Here is a 24,940-nt window from a genome sequence, read left to right as displayed (position 1 = left end):
ATATTATTATTATACTCTACACCTATATTATCATTATTATTATTATACTCTACACCTATATTATCATTATTAGTATACTCTACACCTATATTATCATTATTATTATTATACTCTACACCTATATTATCATTATTATTATTATACTCTACACCTATATTATTATTATTATTATCATTATTATTATACTCTACACCTATATTATCATTATTATACTCTACACCTATATTATCATTATTATACTCTACACCTATATTATCATTATTATTATTATACTCTACACCTATATTATCATTATTATTATTATACTCTACACCTATATTATCATTATTATACTCTACACCTATATTATCATTATTATTATTATACTCTACACCTATATTATCATTATTATTATTATACTCTACACCTATATTATCATTATTATTATTATACTCTACACCTATATTATCATTATTATACTCTACACCTATATTATCATTATTATTATTATACTCTACACCTATATTATCATTATTATTAGTATACTCTACACCTATATTATCATTATTATTATTATACTCTACACCTATATTATCATTATTATACTCTACACCTATATTATCATTATTATACTCTACATCTATTATTATTATTATTATTATACTCTACACCTATATTATCATTATTATTATTATACTCTACACCTATATTATCATTATTATACTCTACACCTATATTATCATTATTATTATTATACTCTACACCTATATTATTATTATACTCTACACCTATATTATTATTATACTCTACATCTATTATTATTATTATTATTATACTCTACACCTATAATATTATTATTATACTCTACACCTATATTATTATTATTATTATACTCTACACCTATATTATTATTATACTCTACATCTATTATTATTATTATTATTATACTCTACACCTATATTATTATTAGTATACTCTACACCTATATTATCATTATTATTATTATACTCTACACCTATATTATCATTATTAGTATACTCTACACCTATATTATCATTATTATTATTATACTCTACACCTATATTATTATTATTATACTCTACACCTATATTATTATTAGTATACTCTACACCTATATTATTATTATTATACTCTACACCTATATTATCATTATTATACTCTACACCTATATTATCATTATTATTAGTATACTCTACACCTATATTATCATTATTATTATTATACTCTACACCTATATTATCATTATTATACTCTACACCTATATTATCATTATTATACTCTACATCTATTATTATTATTATTATTATACTCTACACCTATATTATCATTATTATTATTATACTCTACACCTATATTATCATTATTATACTCTACACCTATATTATCATTATTATTATTATACTATACACCTATATTATTATTATACTCTACACCTATATTATTATTATACTCTACACCTATATTATTATTATACTCTACATCTATTATTATTATTATTATTATACTCTACACCTATAATATTATTATTATACTCTACACCTATATTATTATTATTATTATACTCTACACCTATATTATTATTATACTCTACATCTATTATTATTATTATTATTATACTCTACACCTATATTATTATTAGTATACTCTACACCTATATTATCATTATTATTATTATACTCTACACCTATATTATCATTATTAGTATACTCTACACCTATATTATCATTATTATTATTATACTCTACACCTATATTATTATTATTATACTCTACACCTATATTATTATTAGTATACTCTACACCTATATTATTATTATTATACTCTACACCTATATTATCATTATTATACTCTACATCTATTATTATTATTATTATTATACTCTACACCTATATTATTATTATTATACTCTACACCTATATTATCATTATTATACTCTACATCTATTATTATTATTATTATTATACTCTACACCTATATTATTATTAGTATACTCTACACCTATATTATTATTATTATACTCTACACCTATATTATTATTATTATACTCTACATCTATTATTATTATTATTATACTCTACACCTATATTATCATTATTATACTCTACATCTATTATTATTATTATTATTATACTCTACACCTATATTATTATTAGTATACTCTACACCTATATTATTATTATTATACTCTACACCTATATTATCATTATTATACTCTACATCTATTATTATTATTATTATTATACTCTACACCTATATTATCATTATTATACTCTACATCTATTATTATTATTATTATTATACTCTACACCTATAATATTATTATTATACTCTACACCTATAATATTATTATTATTATGATACACCTGCTAGATGCTCTTTAACTGTTGTGGTGAAACACATGTTATTCATTCAGTTCATGTATTTAGTTGATAGGCTTACACACATGATGTTCACGTCACAGGATGTGGGACCTTAATTGGGGAGACGCGGCTCGTGGTAATGGCTGGAGAGGAATCAGTGGAACCATATCAAATACATCAAACACATGTTCTCCTTGTATTTAATGCTGTTCCATTGTCTCCGTTCCAACCATTATTATGAGCCGTCCTCCCCTCAGCAGCCTCCGCTGGTTCACATACACTACTAAATATAGACTGTGTGTGTGTGTATGTATGTGTGTGTGTGTGTGTGTTCAGGACCCAGTGACGTTTGTCCTAGTGAAGGAAGGTGGTGACAAAGTGAAGATGGAGAATGGGAAGGGGAAATGTCCTTATGATCCCAGACAACCTCACACTGCTGTTACTGCAGGTTAGACACACACACTGCTGTTACTGCAGGTTAGACACACACACTGCTGTTACTGCAGGTTAGACACACACTGCTGTTACTGCAGGTTAGACACACACTGCTGTTACTGCAGGTTAGACACACACACTGCTGTTACTGTAGGTTAGACACACACACTGCTGTTACTGCAGGTTAGACACACACTGCTGTTACTGTAGGTTAGACACACACTGCTGTTACTGTAGGTTAGACACACACACTGCTGTTACTGTAGGTTAGACACACACTGCTGTTACTGTAGGTTAGACACACACTGCTGTTACTGCAGGTTAGACACACACTGCTGTTACTGCAGGTTAGACACACACTGCTGTTACTGCAGGTTAGACACACACTGCTGTTACTGTAGGTTAGACACACACACTGCTGTTACTGCAGGTTAGACACACACTGCTGTTACTGTAGGTTAGACACACACACTGCTGTTACTGTTTAGACACTGTTACTGTAGGTTAGACACACACTGCTGTTACTGCAGGTTAGACACACACTGCTGTTACTGTAGGTTAGACACACACTGCTGTTACTGCAGGTTAGACACACACTGCTGTTACTGTAGGTTAGACACACACTGCTGTTACTGTAGGTTAGACACACACTGCTGTTACTGTAGGTTAGACACACACACTGGTGTTACTGCATGTTAGACACACACTGCTGTTACTGCAGGTTAGACACACACTGCTGTTACTGTAGGTTAGACACACACACTGCTGTTACTGCAGGTTAGACACACACTGCTGTTACTGCAGGTTAGACACACACTGCTGTTACTGTAGGTTAGACACACACACTGCTGTTACTGTAGGTTAGACACACACACTGCTGTTACTGTAGGTTAGACACACACTGCTGTTACTGTAGGTTAGACACACACTGCTGTTACTGCAGGTTAGACACACACTGCTGTTACTGCAGGTTAGACACACACTGCTGTTACTGTAGGTTAGACACACTCTGCTGTTACCGTAGGTTAGACACACACTGCTGTTACTGCAGGTTAGACACACACTGCTGTTACTGCAGGTTAGACACACACACTGCTGTTACTATAGGTTAGACACACACACACTGCTGTTACTGCAGGTTAGACACACACACTGCTGTTACTATAGGTTAGACACACACACTGCTGTTACTGCAGGTTAGACACACACACTGCTGTTACTGCAGGTTAGACACACACACTGCTGTTACTGTAGGTTAGACACACACACTGCTGTTACTGTAGGTTAGACACACACACTGCTGTTACTGCAGGTTAGACACACACACTGCTGTTACTGCAGGTTAGACACACACACTGCTGTTACTGTAGGTTAGACACACACACTGCTGTTACTGCAGGTTAGACACACACACTGCTGTTACTGTAGGTTAGACACACACTGCTGTTACTGTAGGTTAGACACACACTGCTGTTACTGTAGGTTAGACACACACTGCTGTTACTGTAGGTTAGACACACACTGCTGTTACTGTAGGTTAGACACACACTGCTGTTACTGTAGGTTAGACACACACTGCTGTTACTGCAGATTAGACACACACTGCTGTTACTGCAGGTTAGACACACACTGCTGTTACTGCAGGTTAGACACACACTGCTGTTACTGCAGGTTAGACACACACTGCTGTTACTGCAGGTTAGACACACACACTGCTGTTACTGTAGGTTAGACACACACACTGCTGTTACTGCAGGTTAGACACACACACTGCTGTTACTGCAGGTTAGACACACACTGCTGTTACTGTAGGTTAGACACACACTGCTGTTACTGTAGGTTAGACACACACTGCTGTTACTGTAGGTTAGACACACACACTGCTGTTACTGTAGGTTAGACACACACTGCTGTTACTGCAGGTTAGACACACACTGCTGTTACTGCAGGTTAGACACACACTGCTGTTACTGCAGGTTAGACACACACTGCTGTTACTGCAGGTTAGACACACACACTGCTGTTACTGCAGGTTAGACACACACTGCTGTTACTGTAGGTTAGACACACACTGCTGTTACTGTAGGTTAGACACACACTGCTGTTACTGTAGGTTAGACACACACTGCTGTTACTGTAGGTTAGACACACACTGCTGTTACTGTAGGTTAGACACACACTGCTGTTACTGTAGGTTAGACACACACTGCTGTTACTGCAGGTTAGACACACACTGCTGTTACTGCAGGTTAGACACACACTGCTGTTACTGTAGGTTAGACACACACACTGCTGTTACTGCAGGTTAGACACACACTGCTGTTACTGTAGGTTAGACACACACTGCTGTTACTGTAGGTTAGACACACACTGCTGTTACTGCAGGTTAGACACACACTGCTGTTACTGCAGGTTAGACACACACTGCTGTTACTGTAGGTTAGACACACACACTGCTGTTACTGACAGGTTAGACACACACTGCTGTTACTGCAGGTTAGACACACACTGCTGTTACTGTAGGTTAGTGCTGTTACTGTAGGTTAGACACACACACTGCTGTTACTGTAGGTTAGACACACACTGCTGTTACTGTAGGTTAGACACACACTGCTGTTACTGTAGGTTAGACACACACTGCTGTTACTGTAGGTTAGACACACACTGCTGTTACTGTAGTTACTGTAGGTTAGACACACACTGCTGTTACTGTAGGTTAGACACACACTGCTGTTACTGTAGGTTAGACACACACTGCTGTTACTGTAGGTTAGACACACACTGCTGTTACTGTAGGTTAGACACACACTGCTGTTACTGCAGGGTTAGACACACACTGCTGTTACTGTAGGTTAGACACACACACTGCTGTTACTGCAGGTTAGACACACACACTGCTGTTACTGCAGGTTAGACACACACACTGCTGTTACTGCAGGTTACTGTAGGTTAGACACACACTGCTGTTACTGTAGGTTAGACACACACTGCTGTTACTGCAGGTTAGACACACACTGCTGTTACTGGTTAGGTTACTGACACACACACTGCTGTTACTGGTTAGACACACACTGCTGTTACTGTTAGACACACACTGCTGTTACTGTTTAGACACACACTGCTGTTACTGGGTTAGACACACACTGCTGTTACTGCAGGTTAGACACACACTGCTGTTACTGCAGGTTAGACACACACTGCTGTTACTGCTGTTAGGTTAGACACACACACTGCTGTTACTGCAGGTTAGACACACACTGCTGTTACTGCAGGTTAGACACACACTGCTGTTACTGTAGGTTAGACACACACTGCTGTTACTGTAGGTTAGACACACACACTGCTGTTACTGTAGGTTAGACACACACTGCTGTTACTGTAGGTTAGACACACACTGCTGTTACTGTTACTGGGTTAGACACACACTGCACACACTGTTTACTGTTAGGTTTAGACACACACACTGCTGTTACTGCAGGTTAGACACACACTGCTGTTACTGTAGGTTAGACACACACTGCTGTTACTGTAGGTTAGACACACACTGCTGTTACTGTTAGGTTACTGACACACACTGCTGTTACTGCAGGTTAGACACACACTGCTGTTACTGCAGGTTAGACACACACTGCTGTTACTGCAGGTTAGACACACACTGCTGTTACTGCAGGTTAGACACACACACTGCTGTTACTGTAGGTTACACTGCTGTTACTGCAGGTTAGACACACACACACTGCTGTTACTGTAGGTTAGACACACACTGCTGTTACTGTAGGTTAGACACACACTGCTGTTACTGTAGGTTAGACACACACTGCTGTTACTGTAGGTTAGACAGCTGTTACTGCAGGTTAGACACACACTGCTGTTACTGTAGGTTAGACACACACTGCTGTTACTGCAGGTTAGACACACACACTGCTGTTACTGTAGGTTAGACACACACACTGCTGTTACTGTAGGTTAGACACACACACTGCTGTTACTGCAGGTTAGACACACACACTGCTGTTACTGCAGGTTAGACACACACTGCTGTTACTGTAGGTTAGACACACACACTGCTGTTACTGTAGGTTAGACACACACACTGCTGTTACTGCAGGTTAGACACACACACTGCTGTTACTGCAGGTTAGACACACACACTGCTGTTACTGTAGGTTAGACACACACACTGCTGTTACTGCAGGTTAGACACACACTGCTGTTACTGTAGGTTAGACACACACTGCTGTTACTGTAGGTTAGACACACACTGCTGTTACTGTAGGTTAGACACACACTGCTGTTACTGTAGGTTAAACACACACTGCTGTTACTGCAGGTTAGACACACACACACTGCTGTTACTGCAGGTTAGACACACACTGCTGTTACTGTAGGTTAGACACACACTGCTGTTACTGTAGGTTAGACACACACTGCTGTTACTGTAGGTTAGACACACACTGCTGTTACTGCAGGTTAGACACACACTGCTGTTACTGTAGGTTAGACACACACTGCTGTTACTGTAGGTTAGACACACACTGCTGTTACTGCAGGTTAGACACACACTGCTGTTACTGTAGGTTAGACACACACTGCTGTTACTGTAGGTTAGACACACACACTGCTGTTACTGCAGGTTAGACACACACTGCTGTTACTGTAGGTTAGACACACACTGCTGTTACTGCAGGTTAGACACACACTGCTGTTACTGCAGGTTAGACACACACTGCTGTTACTGTAGGTTAGACACACACTGCTGTTACTGTAGGTTAGACACACACTGCTGTTACTGTAGGTTAGACACACACTGCTGTTACTGTAGGTTAGACACACACTGCTGTTACTGTAGGTTAGACACACACTGCTGTTACTGCAGGTTAGACACACACTGCTGTTACTGCAGGTTAGACACACACTGCTGTTACTGTAGGTTAGACACACACACTGCTGTTACTGCAGGTTAGACACACACTGCTGTTACTGTAGGTTAGACACACACACTGCTGTTACTGCAGGTTAGACACACACTGTTGTTACTGCAGGTTAGACACACACTGCTGTTACTGCAGGTTAGACACACACTGCTGTTACTGTAGGTTAGACACACACACTGCTGTTACTGCAGGTTAGACACACACTGCTGTTACTGCAGGTTAGACACACACTGCTGTTACTGTAGGTTAGACACACACACTGCTGTTACTGTAGGTTAGACACACACACTGCTGTTACTGTAGGTTAGACACACACACTGCTGTTACTATAGGTTAGACACACACTGCTGTTACTGTAGGTTAGACACACACTGCTGTTACTGTAGGTTAGACACACACTGCTGTTACTGGGTTAGACACACACTGCTGTTACTGTAGGTTAGACACACACTGCTGTTACTGTAGGTTAGACACACTCTGCTCTTACCGTAGGTTAGACACACACTGCTGTTACTGCAGGTTAGACACACACTGCTGTTACTGCAGGTTAGACACACACACTGCTGTTACTATAGGTTAGACACACACACTGCTGTTACTGCAGGTTAGACACACACACTGCTGTTACTGCAGGTTAGACACACACTGCTGTTACTGTAGGTTAGACACACACTGCTGTTACTGTAGGTTAGACACACACTGCTGTTACTGCAGGTTAGACACACACTGCTGTTACTGTAGGTTAGACACACACACTGCTGTTACTGCAGGTTAGACACACACTGCTGTTACTGTAGGTTAGACACACACTGCTGTTACTGCAGGTTAGACACACACTGCTGTTACTGCAGGTTAGACACACACTGCTGGTTAGACACACACTGCTGTTACTGTAGGTTAGACACACACACTGCTGTTACTGTAGGTTAGACACACACTGCTGTTACTGCAGGTTAGACACACACTGCTGTTACTGTTACTGTTACTGGGTTAGACACACACTGCTGTTACACACTGCTGTTACTGTAGGTTAGGTTAGACACACACACTGCTGTTACTGTAGGTTAGACACACACACTGCTGTTACTGTAGGTTAGACACACACTGCTTACTGTTACTGTAGGTTAGACACACACTGCTGTTACTGTAGGTTAGACACACACTGCTGTTACTGTAGGTTAGACACACACACTGCTGTTACTGCAGGTTAGACACACACTGCTGTTACTGTAGGTTAGACACACACTGCTGTTACTGTAGGTTAGACACACTCTGCTCTTACCGTAGGTTAGACACACACTGCTGTTACTGCAGGTTAGACACACACTGCTGTTACTGCAGGTTAGACACACACACTGCTGTTACTGCAGGTTAGACACACACTGCTGTTACTGCAGGTTAGACACACACACTGCTGTTACTATAGGTTAGACACACACACTGCTGTTACTGCAGGTTAGACACACACACTGCTGTTACTGCAGGTTAGACACACACTGCTGTTACTGTAGGTTAGACACACACTGCTGTTACTGTAGGTTAGACACACTCTGCTGTTACCGTAGGTTAGACACACACTGCTGTTACTGCAGGTTAGACACACACTGCTGTTACTATAGGTTAGACACACACACAGCTGTTACTGCAGGTTAGACACACACACTGCTGTTACTGCAGGTTAGACACACACACTGCTGTTACTGTAGGTTAGACACACACACTGCTGCTGTTACTGCAGGTTAGACACACACACTGCTGTTACTGTAGGTTAGACACACACACTGCTGTTACTGTAGGTTAGACACACACACTGCTGTTACTGTAGGTTAGACACACACACTGCTGTTACTGCAGGTTAGACACACACACTGCTGTTACTGTAGGTTAGACACACACACTGCTGTTACTGTAGGTTAGACACACACACTGCTGTTACTGTAGGTTAGACACACACACTGCTGTTACTGTAGGTTAGACACACACTGCTGTTACTGTAGGTTAGACACACACACTGCTGTTACTGTAGGTTAAACACACACTGCTGTTACTGCAGGTTAGACACACACTGCTGTTACTGCAGGTTAGACACACACTGCTGTTACTGTAGGTTAGACACACACTGCTGTTACTGTAGGTTAGACACACACTGCTGTTACTGTAGGTTAGACACACACTGCTGTTACTGCAGATTAGACACACACTGCTGTTACTGTAGGTTAGACACACTCTGCTGTTACTGTAGGTTAGACACACACTGCTGTTACTGCAGATTAGACACACACTGCTGTTACTGTAGGTTAGACACACTCTGCTGTTACTGTAGGTTAGACACACACACTGCTGTTACTGCAGATTAGACACACACTGCTGTTACTGCAGGTTAGACACACTCTGCTGTTACTGTAGGTTAGACACACACTGCTGTTACTGCAGATTAGACACACACTGCTGTTACTGCAGATTAGACACACACTGCTGTTACTGTAGGTTAGACACACACACTGCTGTTACTGTAGGTTAGACACACACTGCTGTTACTGTAGGTTAGACACACACTGCTGTTACTGTAGGTTAGACACACACACTGCTGTTACTGTAGGTTAGACACACACTGCTGTTACTGTAGGTTAGACACACACTGCTGTTACTGCAGGTTAGACACACTCTGCTGTTACTGTAGGTTAGACACACACTGCTGTTACTGTAGGTTAGACACACTCTGCTGTTACTGTAGGTTAGACACACACACTGCTGTTACTGTAGGTTAGACACACACACTGCTGTTACTGCAGGTTAGACACATACTGCTGTTACTGTAGGTTAGACACACACTGCTGTTACTGTAGGTTAGACACACACTGCTGTTACTGCAGATTAGACACACACTGCTGTTACTGTAGGTTAGACACACACTGCTGTTACTGCAGGTTAGACACACACTGCTGTTACTGTAGGTTAGACACACTCTGCTGTTACTGCAGGTTAGACACACACTGCTGTTACTGTAGGTTAGACACACTCTGCTGTTACTGTAGGTTAGACACACACACTGCTGTTACTGTAGCTGTTACTGCAGTTAGACACACACACTGCTGTTACTGCAGGTTAGACACACACACTGCTGTTACTGTAGGTTAGACACACACTGCTGTTACTGTAGGTTAGACACACACTGCTGTTACTGTAGGTTAGACACACACTGCTGTTACTGTAGGTTAGACACACACTGCTGTTACTGTAGGTTAGACACACACTGCTGTTACTGTAGGTTAGACACACACTGCTGTTACTGTAGGTTAGACACACACTGCTGTTACTGTAGGTTAGACACACACTGCTGTTACTGTAGGTTACACACACACTGCTGTTACTGCAGGTTAGACACACACTGATGTTTACTGTAGGTTAGACACACACAAACACGCTCCCACTCTATCACATCCTGTCTATTTGTGTACTGTAGATGGAGTGCTGTACACCGCCTCCCCTTCTAACTTCCTGGGCACGATGTTTGACATCACCAAGGCAACAGGTCAAGAGGTGCACGTGCATCAGTCCATCAACTGGCTCAGTGGTGAGACCCATCTGTCAATCACACACACTCCCAATGCATGTTGGGAAAGATGATAAAATACTTCTACTGTCCAAACTTCTGTAACACCAAACAACAACAGAATGTGTCCAATGAAGAGTTTAACTCAGGATGTGGTTTAGCAGTGTGGTGTTACTTACCTAATGAGTTCTCTTTGATGGTGGTCTATATCTTTAACCATCCATGTGTTTTATGCCAGTAAAGTCATAACCGTATAAAATAAACATCACCACAGCTCTGATGGAAACAGGATGTTTTGGTATAATTTTATAAATTCCATCAGATAACTTTTTATTTTCGACATGGTGAGATCTTTTTGTGGCGGAAAAATGAAGGATGTGAGAAGTGGAGATGGAAACATCTTTATATGCTCGTATTGATGTAACAACCATCATATGGAAGTAAACTGGGAGTCATGCGATGACATGTTGTGTGGTCCTCCCACTACGACTCGGGAAGTCATGCAGTTTATTAGGCTACAGATGAAATAACTGAAAGTGCAAGGTGATTTTGACGCTCTTTTCCAATAAATATCGAGGGTCTTATTCTGGTGATGTTTTATTTTTTTTTTATTTTACTAGGCAAGTCAGTTAAGAACAAATTCTTATTTTCAATGACGGCCTAGGAACAGTGGGTTAACTGCCTGTTCAGGGGCAGAACGGCAGATTTTGTACCTTGTCAGCTCGGGGGTTTGAACTTGCAACCTTTCGGTTACTAGTCCAACGCTCTAACCACGAGGCTACCCTGTGATGATCGAGGCTTGACTGCAGTTTGACAAATACAAATATTCTTGCTCTTATTGATAGTAATCTCATCAGGTAGACTAGCCTTCCCACGCTGTATCTGTGAGCTGTTGGCTAGAGCGCTCGTGCCAAGACCAGAATATGCACATTTGCTATTTAACCTAACCTGGGATATAACTATCGGTACAGTTGAAAATGGAAACACATTGAACTTAAAATTTTTATTCGGTACATGAAAACTTAAGCGAAAAATGTTTTGTGTGTCTACGTCATCACACATTGATTTTTATCCGCAAAAAGACAGTTTAGTGGAAACACCACTGATGAGAAAATGTGCAAGTTTGTCTGGGGCTACAAGGAAAATGTGCATGTTTGTCTGGGGCTACAAGGAAAATGTGCATGTTTGTCTGGGGCTACAAGGAAAATGTGCATGTTTGTCTGGGGCTACAAGGAAAATGTGCATGTTTGTCTGGGGCTACAAGGAAAATGTGCATGTTTGTCTGGGGCTACAAGGAAAATGTGCATGTTTGTCTGGGGCTACAAGGAAAATGTGCATGTTTGTCTGGGGCTACAAGGAAAATGTGCAAGTTTGTCTGGGGCTACAAGGAAAATGTGCATGTTTGTCTGGGGCTACAAGGAAAATGTGCATGTTTGTCTGGGGCTACAAGGAAAATGTGCATGTTTGTCTGGGGCTACAAGGAAAATGTGCAAGTTTGTCTGGGGCTACAAGGAAAATGTGCATGTTTGTCTGGGGCTACAAGGAAAATGTGCATGTTTGTCTGGGGCTACAAGGAAAATGTGCATGTTTGTCTGGGGCTACAAGGAAAATGTGCATGTTTGTCTGGGGCTACAAGGAAAATGTGCATGTTTGTCTGGGGCTACAAGGAAAATGTGCAAGTTTGTCTGGGGCTACAAGGAAAATGTGCATGTTTGTCTGGGGCTACAAGGAAAATGTGCATGTTTGTCTGGGGCTACAAGGAAAATGTGCATGTTTGTCTGGGGCTACAAGGAAAATGTGCATGTTTGTCTAGGGCTACAAGGAAAATGTGCATGTTTGTCTGGGGCTACAAGGAAAATGTGCATGTTTGTCTGGGGCTACAAGGAAAATGTGCATGTTTGTCTGGGGCTACAAGGAAAATGTGCATGTTTGTCTGGGGCTACAAGGAAAATGTGCAAGTTTGTCTGGGGCTACAAGGAAAATGTGCATGTTTGTCTGGGGCTACAAGGAAAATGTGCATGTTTGTCTGGGGCTACAAGGAAAATGTGCATGTTTGTCTGGGGCTACAAGGAAAATGTGCATGTTTGTCTGGGGCTACAAGGAAAATGTGCATGTTTGTCTGGGGCTACAAAGAAAATGTGCATGTTTGTCTGGGGCTACAAGGAAAATGTGCATGTTTGTCTGGGGCTACAAGGAAAATGTGAACCGTCGAGTTGTTGAGGACTGGAGCTGGGAAGCACGACACACAATATGTCATTAATATGTCATTCTCTGATGAGTCCAGATCCAGAGTTTGTGAGTTCGGCCCTGGTCAGGGAGAGTCCTGGAGATGATGATAAAATCTACTTCTTCTTCATGGAGAACGCCTTAGAGTACGACCTTTACACCAAGGTCAGGGTCACACGGTTGGCCAGAGTCTGCAAGGTGAGATACATCTCTCTGTCTGTCTGTCTCTCTTTCCTCTCTTTCTCTCTCCCTCTATTTTGCTCATGTGTGCTTTGACTCGTGCTCTCTCTCCATCCTTCTCACCCCCCTCTCCCCCATCCCTTTCCCTATCTGCCAGGGAGACGTGGGGGGCTCTAAGACCCTGCAGAAGCGCTGGACCAGTTTCCTGAAGGCTCAGCTGGTGTGTCAGGACCGGGACAGTGGCCAGCACTACACCGTCCTGACCCACGCCTACCCCCTGGAACACCGCCTGGGAGACCCCAGCAGCACACACTTCTACACCCTCTTCACCTCCCAGGGGTAAGGGGGTGGAGGGGGAGAGGGGAAGAGAGAGGGAGGGAGGGGGTAGAGATGGGGAGAGAGGGAGGTAGAGGAGGGGGAGAGAGGGGGAGTAGAGATGGGGAGAGAGGGGGGTAGAGATGGGGAGAGAGGGAGGTAGAGGAGGAGTAGAGATGGGGAGAGAGGGAGGTAGAGGAGGAGTAGAGATGGGGAGAGAGGGGCGGGGTAGAGATGGGGAGAGAGGGAGGTAGAGGAGGAGTAGAGATGGGGAGAGAGGGGGAGTAGAGGGGGGAGTAGAGATGGGGAGAGAGGGGGAGTAGAGATGGGGAGAGAGGGGGGGGTAGAGATGGGGAGAGAGGGAGGTAGAGGAGGCATAGAGATGGGAGAGAGGGAGGTAGAGGAGGAGTAGAGATGGGGAGAGAGGGGGGTAGAGATGGGGAGAGAGGGAGGTAGAGGAGGAGTAGAGATGGGAGAGAGGGGGTAGAGACGGGGAGAGAGGGAGGTAGAGGAGGCATAGAGATGGGAGAGAGGGAGGTAGAGGAGGAGTAGAGATGGGGAGAGAGGGAGGTAGAGGAGGAGTAGAGATGGGGAGAGAGGGGGGTAGAGATGGGGAGAGAGGGAGGTAGAGGAGGAGTAGAGATGGGAAATGGGGTGGAGAGTGAATGAGAGAGAGGACAGATTGTGAGGGAAAGAGAGAGGAGAATCACTAAAATATGAATATTATGTTACAGTGACTCATACAGACGGCATTACTGCAATGAACATGTTAATGTGTGTGTGTGTGTGTGTGTGTTTAGGAAAGGAGAGCGCGTGTCAGCAGTGTGTGTGTACAGCCTGGCTGACATCACCAAGGTGTTTGCGACGGGAGGCTTCAGAGATATGAAGAGGAACTGTGTGAACAGTGGGAACTCTGAGTCTGTACCCGACCCCCGACCTGGACAGGTATTCACCAGACTCACCTGGGTTGTATTTATTAGGGCATGCAATAGAAAACATTTTAAAAACATTTTGCTACGGATAGTGAAAGTTAGTGCGTCTTTCGAAAATGAGTGTTTCTTTGTTATTGGACGGATCCAGGTAGTCATTTTCCATTTCAGGGTTATTATCATATAGTGTCCTAATATGTCCATCATCGTCATAACACGCTGAACTGTTCTCTGTTCCCCCTCAGTGTATCAACGATGTCCTGAGAGCCCAGGGTTACAACTCCTCCTTCAACATGCCCGACCGCGTGCTGCAGTTTGCCAAGGAACATCCTCTGTTGACGAACACTGTGGACGCAGCGCCCCTTCTGGTGAGGAGGGGAACCACATACACCAGGATCACAGCCACCAACATCTCCAACAGTGATGCTGCCCTACTACATCTGGGAACAGGTGAGAGAGAGAAACATCAAGTAATCAATAGACCAGGCAGTTAATTGACTATGCTGAACATATCAGAAAATATTCTCATTTTGTGGTTGATGATGTTCTGTGGTGTGAATTGATGTGTGTTTTCACACAGATCAGGGGGAGTTACACAGTGTGTCTATCGTTGGTCGTACTGCTACTCTGCTGCAGGAGATCCCTCTGACAACCTCAGTAGAGCCCGTCAACAACATCCTCACACACCAGGTATCAGACACACGCACGCACACACACACACACACACACACGCACATATATACAGACATCTTTAACTCTTTGCTCCCTCCCAGGGCCATGTGGTGGTGGGCTCCCCCTCCTCTCTGTCCCGTGTGCCAGTAGAGGGGTGCAGGGTGTACTCCAGCTGTCAGGTGTGTGCCCGGGCAGCAGGACTAGGTTGTGTGTGGGACGTCAACACGAGAGCCTGTGTTGCGGAGTGAGTCTACATAGCATTCTCTTTGTGGGGGTTTGAGTCTCTTTCTCTCTCTTTCTCTCTCTTTCTCTCTTTCTCTCTCTCTCTCTCTCTCTCTCTCTCTCTCTCTCTTTCTCTCTTTCTCTCTCTTTCTGATAGAGGAATTCTAGATTCCTATGTATTTTGTAGCCAAAACCAAATTCGCACTAGTTTCTAATTCATTAATGAGGTGTAAGTTCATTAATTATGCATGAAGTAGATTGAGACCAGTCTTAAAAGCCAGGTAAACAGCGTTTAACTAAAATTGATTTTAGATCGTAATTGACCTATTTGCATGTTTTGCCTGAAAAATACGGTCGCCAGTGTTTGCAAAAGATATAACTGAACGGATATTATGTGTTCTAGATAGAATTGAAAAAAGAAGTCATTAAAAATAACGGCGAGACAATTTCGATGTAAAACGCTATTTCGCCCAAAATGATTTGGGAGTCGTATTGAGATGGGAGTGGAATTTAAATAGATGTATCATAGAAGAGAGAGTTACCTAAAGTTAAATGGAGGGGATAACGGAGAGATACGATACAATTTCGGGCTATCCGGACGTTATAGCTATTAATGAATCGATTGACATATGAGAAGTTTAATAGAAAAACATGGTACGTTTAAATGTTAGGGTATAGTAAGTTGAGAAGTTTGGTTGGGTTTACTCTGATGATTAGAATTTAAAACTGAACTCAATCTGAATAGGGAATATATATTTTACAAAGGCGGGCAGTTTTGTGTCTATAGCCAGCAATGGAATTGCTAGACACTCAATGGGGCTATATAGTGCAACGCTTTGGACTATAAATTAGGTAAGAATAGTTTAATCGTAAAAAGTTGTGATTGTTTTTCCGATTATTGATTTTTGGTTAAGGTAACGCCAGTGAATTTGAACAAAAAGTAACGTATTCTAAAAATGATCTGTTTTCCGTTCTCATTGCGGGGAACAAATAAAATGTCTTATCTTAAAGGGACAGTGCACGGTAATCACAGTGGTTTGAGTGTATGACAGTGGGAAAATATTGTGGGACGACAATTCGAAGATAGAAAAATAAGTTACATGAAACATCAAGAGATTTAAAACGAACGATGTGAAGGGATCATCAGAATTATTGGGTTTCGTTATAGGAGTAAAAGTTTGGGTTAAGGGGATTTCCCTGTTCCCAGAGACAAGGCATTTTTAAGGCGTACACTCACTAATGCTAGTCTGAGTTTGTAATTAGACAAGTGAATAACGTATTGGGAATAGAGTTGTAATTAAAATACTAAGTCAAAGACGAGACAGGTACTTAGAGCAAAATGGATTCTAAATGATAACAAAGAGACAATTATGATTTATGCCCATCGAAAAGCTTTTATAAAATTAGCGAATTTAGAGATGTTGGTTGGGGTGGTAAATTATAACTCAGGATTTGAACAGACGTGATAAATTAGGTTTGGTTAATCGAACAAGAATTATTTACAATTCGTTTGAAGTCGCTACGAATTGGCAGGTTGAGCGCTTGATGATGACGTCACTAGCGAGGCACTTTTGTCACCAGGGACTGGGGATAACGGAGCAAATCGTATGGCTGTTAGTGTGTGTATCGAGGTTTCAAGTAACTTTTCAGAAGTTGATATAAATTGCCAAATACATTTTTAACAGTAATTTGAGAGTTGCCAGGATGTCAGGAAAGATGCTAAAAATGATCAGCTGATACCTAGGTAGGCATCAAGGTTTGTGGCGTTGGTTTGGGTTGAACCATGTTAGAAAGGGAGACTGGATGTATGATTCGTAAAACATTGTGGTAATGAATTCCAGGGTTGATTGTTTACGTAACACCAGTGAATTTGAGCACTTTCAATTGTGTGGATAGGGGTGTCAGTGGGCTGACTGTGAACGCTCTGAGAGACTCTGGGTTGAGGTCAGTGATAAAGTAGTCTACAGTACTACTGCCAAGAGATGAGCTATAGGTGTACCTACCATAGGAGTCCCCTCGAAGCCTACCATTGACTATGTACATACCCAGCGTGCGACCCGTTTTTGTTGGTTATGTTGTCATAGTTGTGCCTAGGGGGGCATATGTGGGAGGGAATGCTGTCACCTCCAGGCAGGTGTTTGTCCCCCTGTGTGCTGAGGGTGTCAGGTTCTCTCTCTCTCTCTCTCTCTCTCTTTCTTTCTCTCTCTCTTTCTCTCTCTCTTTCTCTCTCTCTTTCTCTCTCTCTCTTTCTCTCTCTCTCTCTCTCTCTCTCTCTCTCTCTCTCTCTCTCTCTCTCTCTCTCTCTCTCTCTAGAACATTGCTTTATCTTCCTTCCTTTCAAACTAGTTGTTTCACTGTCACCCTCACATCTCACCGTCTCTCGTTGTTCTTCCTCTGTTCCCAGCTCTCCAGTGCAGAGGGAGTCAGAGGACCCTTTGAAGGTGTGTGGCACTGGAGAGGGTGAGTATGAACACTATTAAACAGGTTGATTGGAATTGTAGTGCTAGAGGCGCACTACAGACCCTTGTTTGATTCCAGGCTGTATCACAACCGGCTGTGATTGGGAGTCCCATAGGGCGGCGCACATTTGACCCAGCATCGTCTGGTTTAGGGTCTGGCCGGGGTAGGCCGTTATTGTCAATAAGAATTTGTTCTTAACTGACTTGTATAGTTAAATAAAGGTAAAAAAATATATTAAAAAAAAATATATATATATAAAATAAAATATATATAATAAATATATATATCATAATTATATTAGTTATATTCCAGTTATATTCCACTATTACCTATGCATAAGGTTCTTATATCACATCTAGTCCACTATTAAACCTGTTTTAGGCCCTTATATAACATCTATTCCACTATTAAACATGCATAAGGTTCTTATATCACATCTAGTCCACTATTAAACATGTTTAAGGTCCTTATATAACATCTATTCCACTATTAAACATGCATAAGGTTCTTATATCACATCTAGTCCACTATTAAACATGCATAAGCTTATTATATCACATCTATTCCACTATTAAACATGCATAAGCTTATTATATCACATCTATTCCACTATTAAACATGCATAAGGTTATTATATCACATCTATTCCACTATTAAACATGCATAAGGTTATTATATCACATCTATTCCACTATTAAACATGCATAAGGTTATTATATCACATCTATTCCACTATTAAACATGCATAAGGTTATTATATCACATCTATTCCGATCTTAAAAACATATAAAGCCCTTATCACATTTTCCACTATTAAACATGCATACAGCCCTCATACCACATCTATTCCACTATTAAACATGCATACAGCTCTCATACCACATCTATTCCACTATTAAACATGCATACAGCTCTCATACCACATCTATTCCACTATTAAACATGCATACAGCCCTCATACCACATCTATTCCACTATTAAACATGCATACAGCTCTCATACCACATCTATTCCACTATTAAACATGCATACAGCCCTCATACCACATCTATTCCACTATTAAACATGCATACAGCCCTCATACCACATCTATTCCACTATTAAACATGCATACAGCCCTCATACCACATCTATTCCACTATTAAACATGCATACAGCCCTCATACCACATATATTCCACTATTAAACATGCATACAGCCCTCATACCACATCTATTCCACTATTAAACATGCATACAGCCCTCATACCACATCTATTCCACTATTAAACATGCATACAGCCCTCATACCACATCTATTCCACTATTAAACATGCATACAGCCCTCATACCACATCTATTCCACTATTAAACACATCCACCAAATCTACAACATTTCCAAACAGAATTAGGACGATCTGTCGCTCTTCCTCTCATCTAGTAACTCCCTCCCTCCCTCCTCTTGCCCATCTCCCATACTTCCTATCTCTCCCTTTCTCTCTCTTTTACTCTCCATCCTTCCTTCTCACTCCTCTTTCTCTCTCTGCTTCTGCCTCTCTGTCGTCTCTCCCACTCCATTCCCATCTCAGGTCTTTGTTCCCCTGTGGTGAAGGAGCTGCGTGTGAAGACGGGCCTGGTGGTCCTCCTCCCCTGTGACCACCCCCATCTCTCCCCTCTCCCCTGCGTCTGGGAGCACCCCCAGGGCCGCCACACCCTGAAGCACCACTCCCACCTGGAGGTCACCGTCTCCGGATCCAGCCTGGGCCTCTACTCCTGCCACTGCCTAGTCCAGAGTGATTATTCCTGGGGTAGTGCACCCTGCCTCACAGCCTCCTACCACCTCACCATGGAGGACCTCAGTGTCGAAGGCAGGGTGGTATGGGTGTACATCTCCTGTGTCCTGCTGGGGGTGCTGGTTGGAGCTTTAGGAGCCACTGTGTTCCTGAAGAGGCTGTGCTGGAGAGCAGCCCAGCACACTCCATTAGAGGACAGAAATGGGAGAGGAGCCAATCAAGGACAGCAGGGGCGGGGCCCCACCTGCTATGAGAATCAGCTGGTGATGGGGTGACACGTCGGTCGGCCAATCGGGAAAGGCCGTTTTGTGAAGAGATGTCCAGAATTTACTTAATTGAAGGGAGTGTTTTGCTAGGTACCACTTAGAGACTACTGTCTCTGAGGCTTTCTTTCTTTCTGTGTCTCTTTCTGTCTCTCCTCTGTGTCTCTTTCTCTGTGTCTCTCTCTGTGTCTCTCTGTCTCTGTGTCTCTCTCTGTGTCTCTTTCTCTGTGTCTCTCTCTGTGTCTCTCTGTCTCTGTGTCACTCTCTCTGAGGCTTTCTGTGTCTCTTTGTCTCTCTCTCTGTTTCTCTTTCTCTGTGTCTCTCTCTGTCTCTTTCTCTGTGTCTCTCTGTCTCTGTGTCGCTCTTTCTGTCTCTCTCTGTCTCTGTGTCTCTCTCTGTGTCTCTGTCTCTCTCTGTGTCTCTCTGTCTCTCTCCGTGTCTCTGTCCCTCTCTCTGTGTCTCTCTGCTTCTCTGTGTCGCTCTCTCTGTCTCTCTCAGTGTCTCTGTCCCTCCCTCTGTCTCTCTCTGTGTCTCTCTCTCTCTGTGTCTCTCTCTGTGTCTCTGTCTCTCTCTCTGTGTCTCTCTGTGTGTCTCTCTCTCTGTCTCTCTCTGTCTTTCTCTGTGTCTCTGTCTCTCTCTCTCTGTCTCTCTCTGTGTCTCTCTGCTTCTCTGTAACCAGGTTTCCATCCAACCATTTTATGTGAGTAAAACATGTCACGACAGGCCTGATGGAAACAGCACATTTTTGGGTAAACTTTCAATATGTCGACAAAACAAAATACGCTTGACAAGGTGGGATGGTTTTGTGGCGGTAAAGTGAATTATGTGAGAAAGGGCGGTGGAAACACCACCTTTATAGGCAGATATTGATATGATAACCATCATATCGTTGCGATGACATGTTGTGTGGTCCTCACACTACTACTCAGGCAAGCAGGAAGTTTATTAGCCTACAGATGAAATAAGTTATGATGAACTTCACAGGGAGGTGATGAGCTTGATGCTCCTTTCCAATAAATATCTAGGGTCCTATTCTGGTGACATTATGATCAATGCTTGGCTGCCATTTGACAAATAAAACAAATCTTACTCTTATCAATAATATTGTCATGTAGACAAGCCTACCCCACTGTATCTGCCAGCTGCTGGCTACAGCGTACATACAAGGACCAGAGTGGGCACATGTGCTATTTATCGCAACACAGTTGAAAATATTTATCGCAACACAGTTGAAAATGCGATGGAAGCCCGTCATCACCCACTGTCATCACCAACTGTCATCACCCACTGTGATCACCAACTGTCATCACCCACTGTCATCACCCACGGTCATCACCCACTGTCATCACCCACTGACATCACCCACTGTCATCACCCACTGTCATCACCCACTGTCATCACCCACTGTCATCACCAACTGTCATCACCCACTGTCATCACCCACTGACATCACCCACTGTTTCCAAGTCAGTTTGGGGGAAACACGGCACTGGTATTTTCCAAAATTCACATGAAAATCTGTCGCCAGTTGGATTGAAACCAAGCTAGTGACATCACAGGGTAGGATTAAAAGTGAAAAAGAGAGTGATTTCCAAACCTGCAACCAGTTTCTAGCCAGCGGGAGGGTATATACCTGCTCCCCACGTCACCACAAATCCCAGTGTTTGATGAAAATCACTGTTTTTAAAATGTTTTTGCTTTTAATGTCATTGGCTAGAACGTTATATATTTTTAGGCAAAACGTAAAAATGCGGCGTTTTCATATGTTTAGACTCGGGCATTGTGCTGGAGATAATGAGGATGACAACATGTTTAGACTCTGGCATTGTGCTGGAGATAATGAGGATGACAACATGTTTAGACTCTGGCATTGTGCTGGAGATAATGAGGATGACAACATGTTTAGACACTGGCATTGTGCTGGAGATAATGAGGATGACAACATGTTTAGACACTGGCATTGTGCTGGAGATAATGAGGATGACAACATGTTTAGACACTGGCATTGTGCTGGAGATAATGAGGATGACAACATGTTTAGACACTGGCATTGTGCTGGAGATAATGAGGATGACAACATGTTTAGACTCTGGCATTGTGCTGGAGATAATGAGGATGACAACATGTTTAGACTCTGGCATTGTGCTGGAGATAATGAGGATGACAACATGTTTAGACTCTGGCATTGTGCTGGAGATAATGAACATGAGGATGACAACATGTTTAGACTCTGGCATTGTGCTGGAGATAATGAACATGAGGATGACAACATGTTTAGACTCTGGCATTGTGCTGGAGATAATGAACATGAGGATGACAACATGTTTAGACTGGCATTGTGCTGGAGATAATGAACATGAGGATGGCAACATGTTTAGACTCTGGCATTGTGCTGGAGATAATGAACATGAGGATGACAACATGTTTAGACTCTGGCATTGTGCTGGAGATAATGAACATGAGGATGACAACATGTTTAGACTCTGGCATTGTGCTGGAGATAATGAACATGAGGATGACAACATCTTTAGACTCTGGCATTGTGCTGGAGATAATGAACATGAGGATGACAACATGTTTAGACTCTGGCATTGTGCTGGAGATAATGAACATGAGGATGACAAGTGGTGGGATTTCCCTTTAACTTGTCCTTTGTTCATGTACATTTGACTTGCTTTTTATTAACATGATTTTGCATATTTTTGTGGGGAAATGTAGTTTTGTAATATTTGAGAATGTTTTGTAGTTGTTGTTATCCATTGTTTGCTATTTCTGAACAAAGTGTATTTCAGTAAATATTCCCCCAGTACTAATTGGTAATTTTCCTGTATAATTTTATTGAACCATTTAACTTTGTTAGTTCAGTGTGCAATATAATATGATATCTTAACTATAATCAGAGGGCCATGTAATATTATAATTCAGAAGAGGGAGATGACCACATGTTCTACTTAAATATGTAATATTATAATTCAGAAGAGAGAGGCTGGCACATGTTCTACTTAACTATGTAATATTATAATTCAGAAGAGAGGGGCGAGCGCATGTTCTACTAACTATGTAATATTATAATTCAGAAGAGGGAGGTGACAACATGTTCTACTTAACTATGTAATATTATAATTCAGAAGAGAGAGGTGACCACATGTTCTATTTAAATATGTAATATTATAATTCAGAAGAGGGAGGTGACCACATGATCTACTTAACTATGTAATATTATAATTCAGAAGAGAGAGGTGACCACATGTTCTATTTAAATATGTAATATTATAATTCAGAAGAGGGAGGTGACCACATGATCTACTTAACTATGTAATATTATAATTCAGAAGAGAGAGGTGACCACATGTTCTATTTAAATATGTAATATTATAATTCAGAAGAGGGAGGTGACCACATTATCTACTTAACTATGTAATATTATAATTCAGAAGAGGGAGGTGACCACATGTTCTATTTAAATATGTAATATTATAATTCAGAAGAGGGAGGTGACCACATGTTCTATTTAAATATGTAATAATATAATTCAGAAGAGGGAGGTGACCACATGTTCTATTTAAATATGTAATAATATAATTCAGAAGAGGGAGGTGACCACATGTTCTATTTAAATATGTAATAATATAATTCAGAAGAGGGAGGTGACTACATGTTCTATTTAAATATGTAATAATATAATTCAGAAGAGAGAGGTGACCACATGTTCTATTTAAATATGTAATATTATAATTCAGAAGAGGGAGGTGACCACATGTTCTATTTAAATATGTAATATTATAATTCAGAAGAGGGAGGTGACCACATGATCTACTTAACTATGTAATATTATAATTCAGAAGAGAGAGGTGACCACATGTTCTATTTAAATATGTAATATTATAATTCAGAAGAGGGAGGTGACCACATTATCTACTTAACTATGTAATATTATAATTCAGAAGAGGGAGGTGACCACATGTTCTATTTAAATATGTAATATTATAATTCAGAAGAGGGAGGTGACCACATGTTCTATTTAAATATGTAATAATATAATTCAGAAGAGGGAGGTGACCACATGTTCTATTTAAATATGTAATAATATAATTCAGAAGAGGGAGGTGACCACATGTTCTATTTAAATATGTAATAATATAATTCAGAAGAGGGAGGTGACTACATGTTCTATTTAAATATGTAATATTATAATTCAGAAGAGAGAGGTGACCACATGTTCTATTTAAATATGTAATATTATAATTCAGAAGAGGGAGGTGACCACATGTTCTATTTAAATATGTAATAATATAATTCAGAAGAGGGAGGTGACTACATGTTCTATTTAAATATGTAATATTATAATTCAGAAGAGAGAGGTGACCACATGTTCTATTTAAATATGTAATAATATAATTCAGAAGAGGGAGGTGACTACATGTTCTATTTAAATATGTAATATTATAATTCAGAAGAGAGAGGTGACCACATGTTCTATTTAAATATGTAATAATATAATTCAGAAGAGGGAGGTGACCACATGTTCTATTTAAATATGTAATAATATAATTCAGAAGAGAGAGGTGACCACATGTTCTATTTAAATATGTAATAATATAATTCAGAAGAGAGAGGTGA

General features: G+C 41.1%; 1 protein-coding gene across 3 annotated transcripts in view; it reads left to right on the top strand.

The window, feature by feature from the left end:
• LOC135561793 (semaphorin-4F-like) overlaps nucleotides 1-23,133 on the top strand; it is a 28,515-nt gene extending 5,382 nt beyond the window's left edge. For 2 of the 3 annotated variants that reach the window (XM_065003646.1, XM_065003647.1), the window contains 10 exons: nucleotides 2,697-2,808; nucleotides 11,193-11,303; nucleotides 13,567-13,706; nucleotides 13,846-14,027; nucleotides 14,804-14,948; nucleotides 15,178-15,382; nucleotides 15,513-15,622; nucleotides 15,706-15,848; nucleotides 18,231-18,286; nucleotides 19,854-23,133. In XM_065003646.1, the coding sequence (XP_064859718.1) occupies nucleotides 2,697-2,808; nucleotides 11,193-11,303; nucleotides 13,567-13,706; nucleotides 13,846-14,027; nucleotides 14,804-14,948; nucleotides 15,178-15,382; nucleotides 15,513-15,622; nucleotides 15,706-15,848; nucleotides 18,231-18,286; nucleotides 19,854-20,332 (1,683 nt within the window). In that variant the 3' untranslated portion in view covers nucleotides 20,333-23,133. The remainder of the gene's footprint in view (nucleotides 1-2,696; nucleotides 2,809-11,192; nucleotides 11,304-13,566; nucleotides 13,707-13,845; nucleotides 14,028-14,803; nucleotides 14,949-15,177; nucleotides 15,383-15,512; nucleotides 15,623-15,705; nucleotides 15,849-18,230; nucleotides 18,287-19,853) is intronic. The other variant, XM_065003648.1, reaches the window with a different exon arrangement.
• Nucleotides 23,134-24,940: the final 1,807 nt, after the last annotated feature.

Source organism: Oncorhynchus nerka, linkage group LG18 (assembly GCF_034236695.1).
Source record: "Oncorhynchus nerka isolate Pitt River linkage group LG18, Oner_Uvic_2.0, whole genome shotgun sequence".
In the NCBI taxonomy this organism is placed as follows: Eukaryota; Metazoa; Chordata; class Actinopteri; order Salmoniformes; family Salmonidae; genus Oncorhynchus; species Oncorhynchus nerka.
The sequence above is the reverse complement of the archived record's forward strand: the minus strand, read 5'-3'. Positions and strand labels throughout refer to the sequence as shown.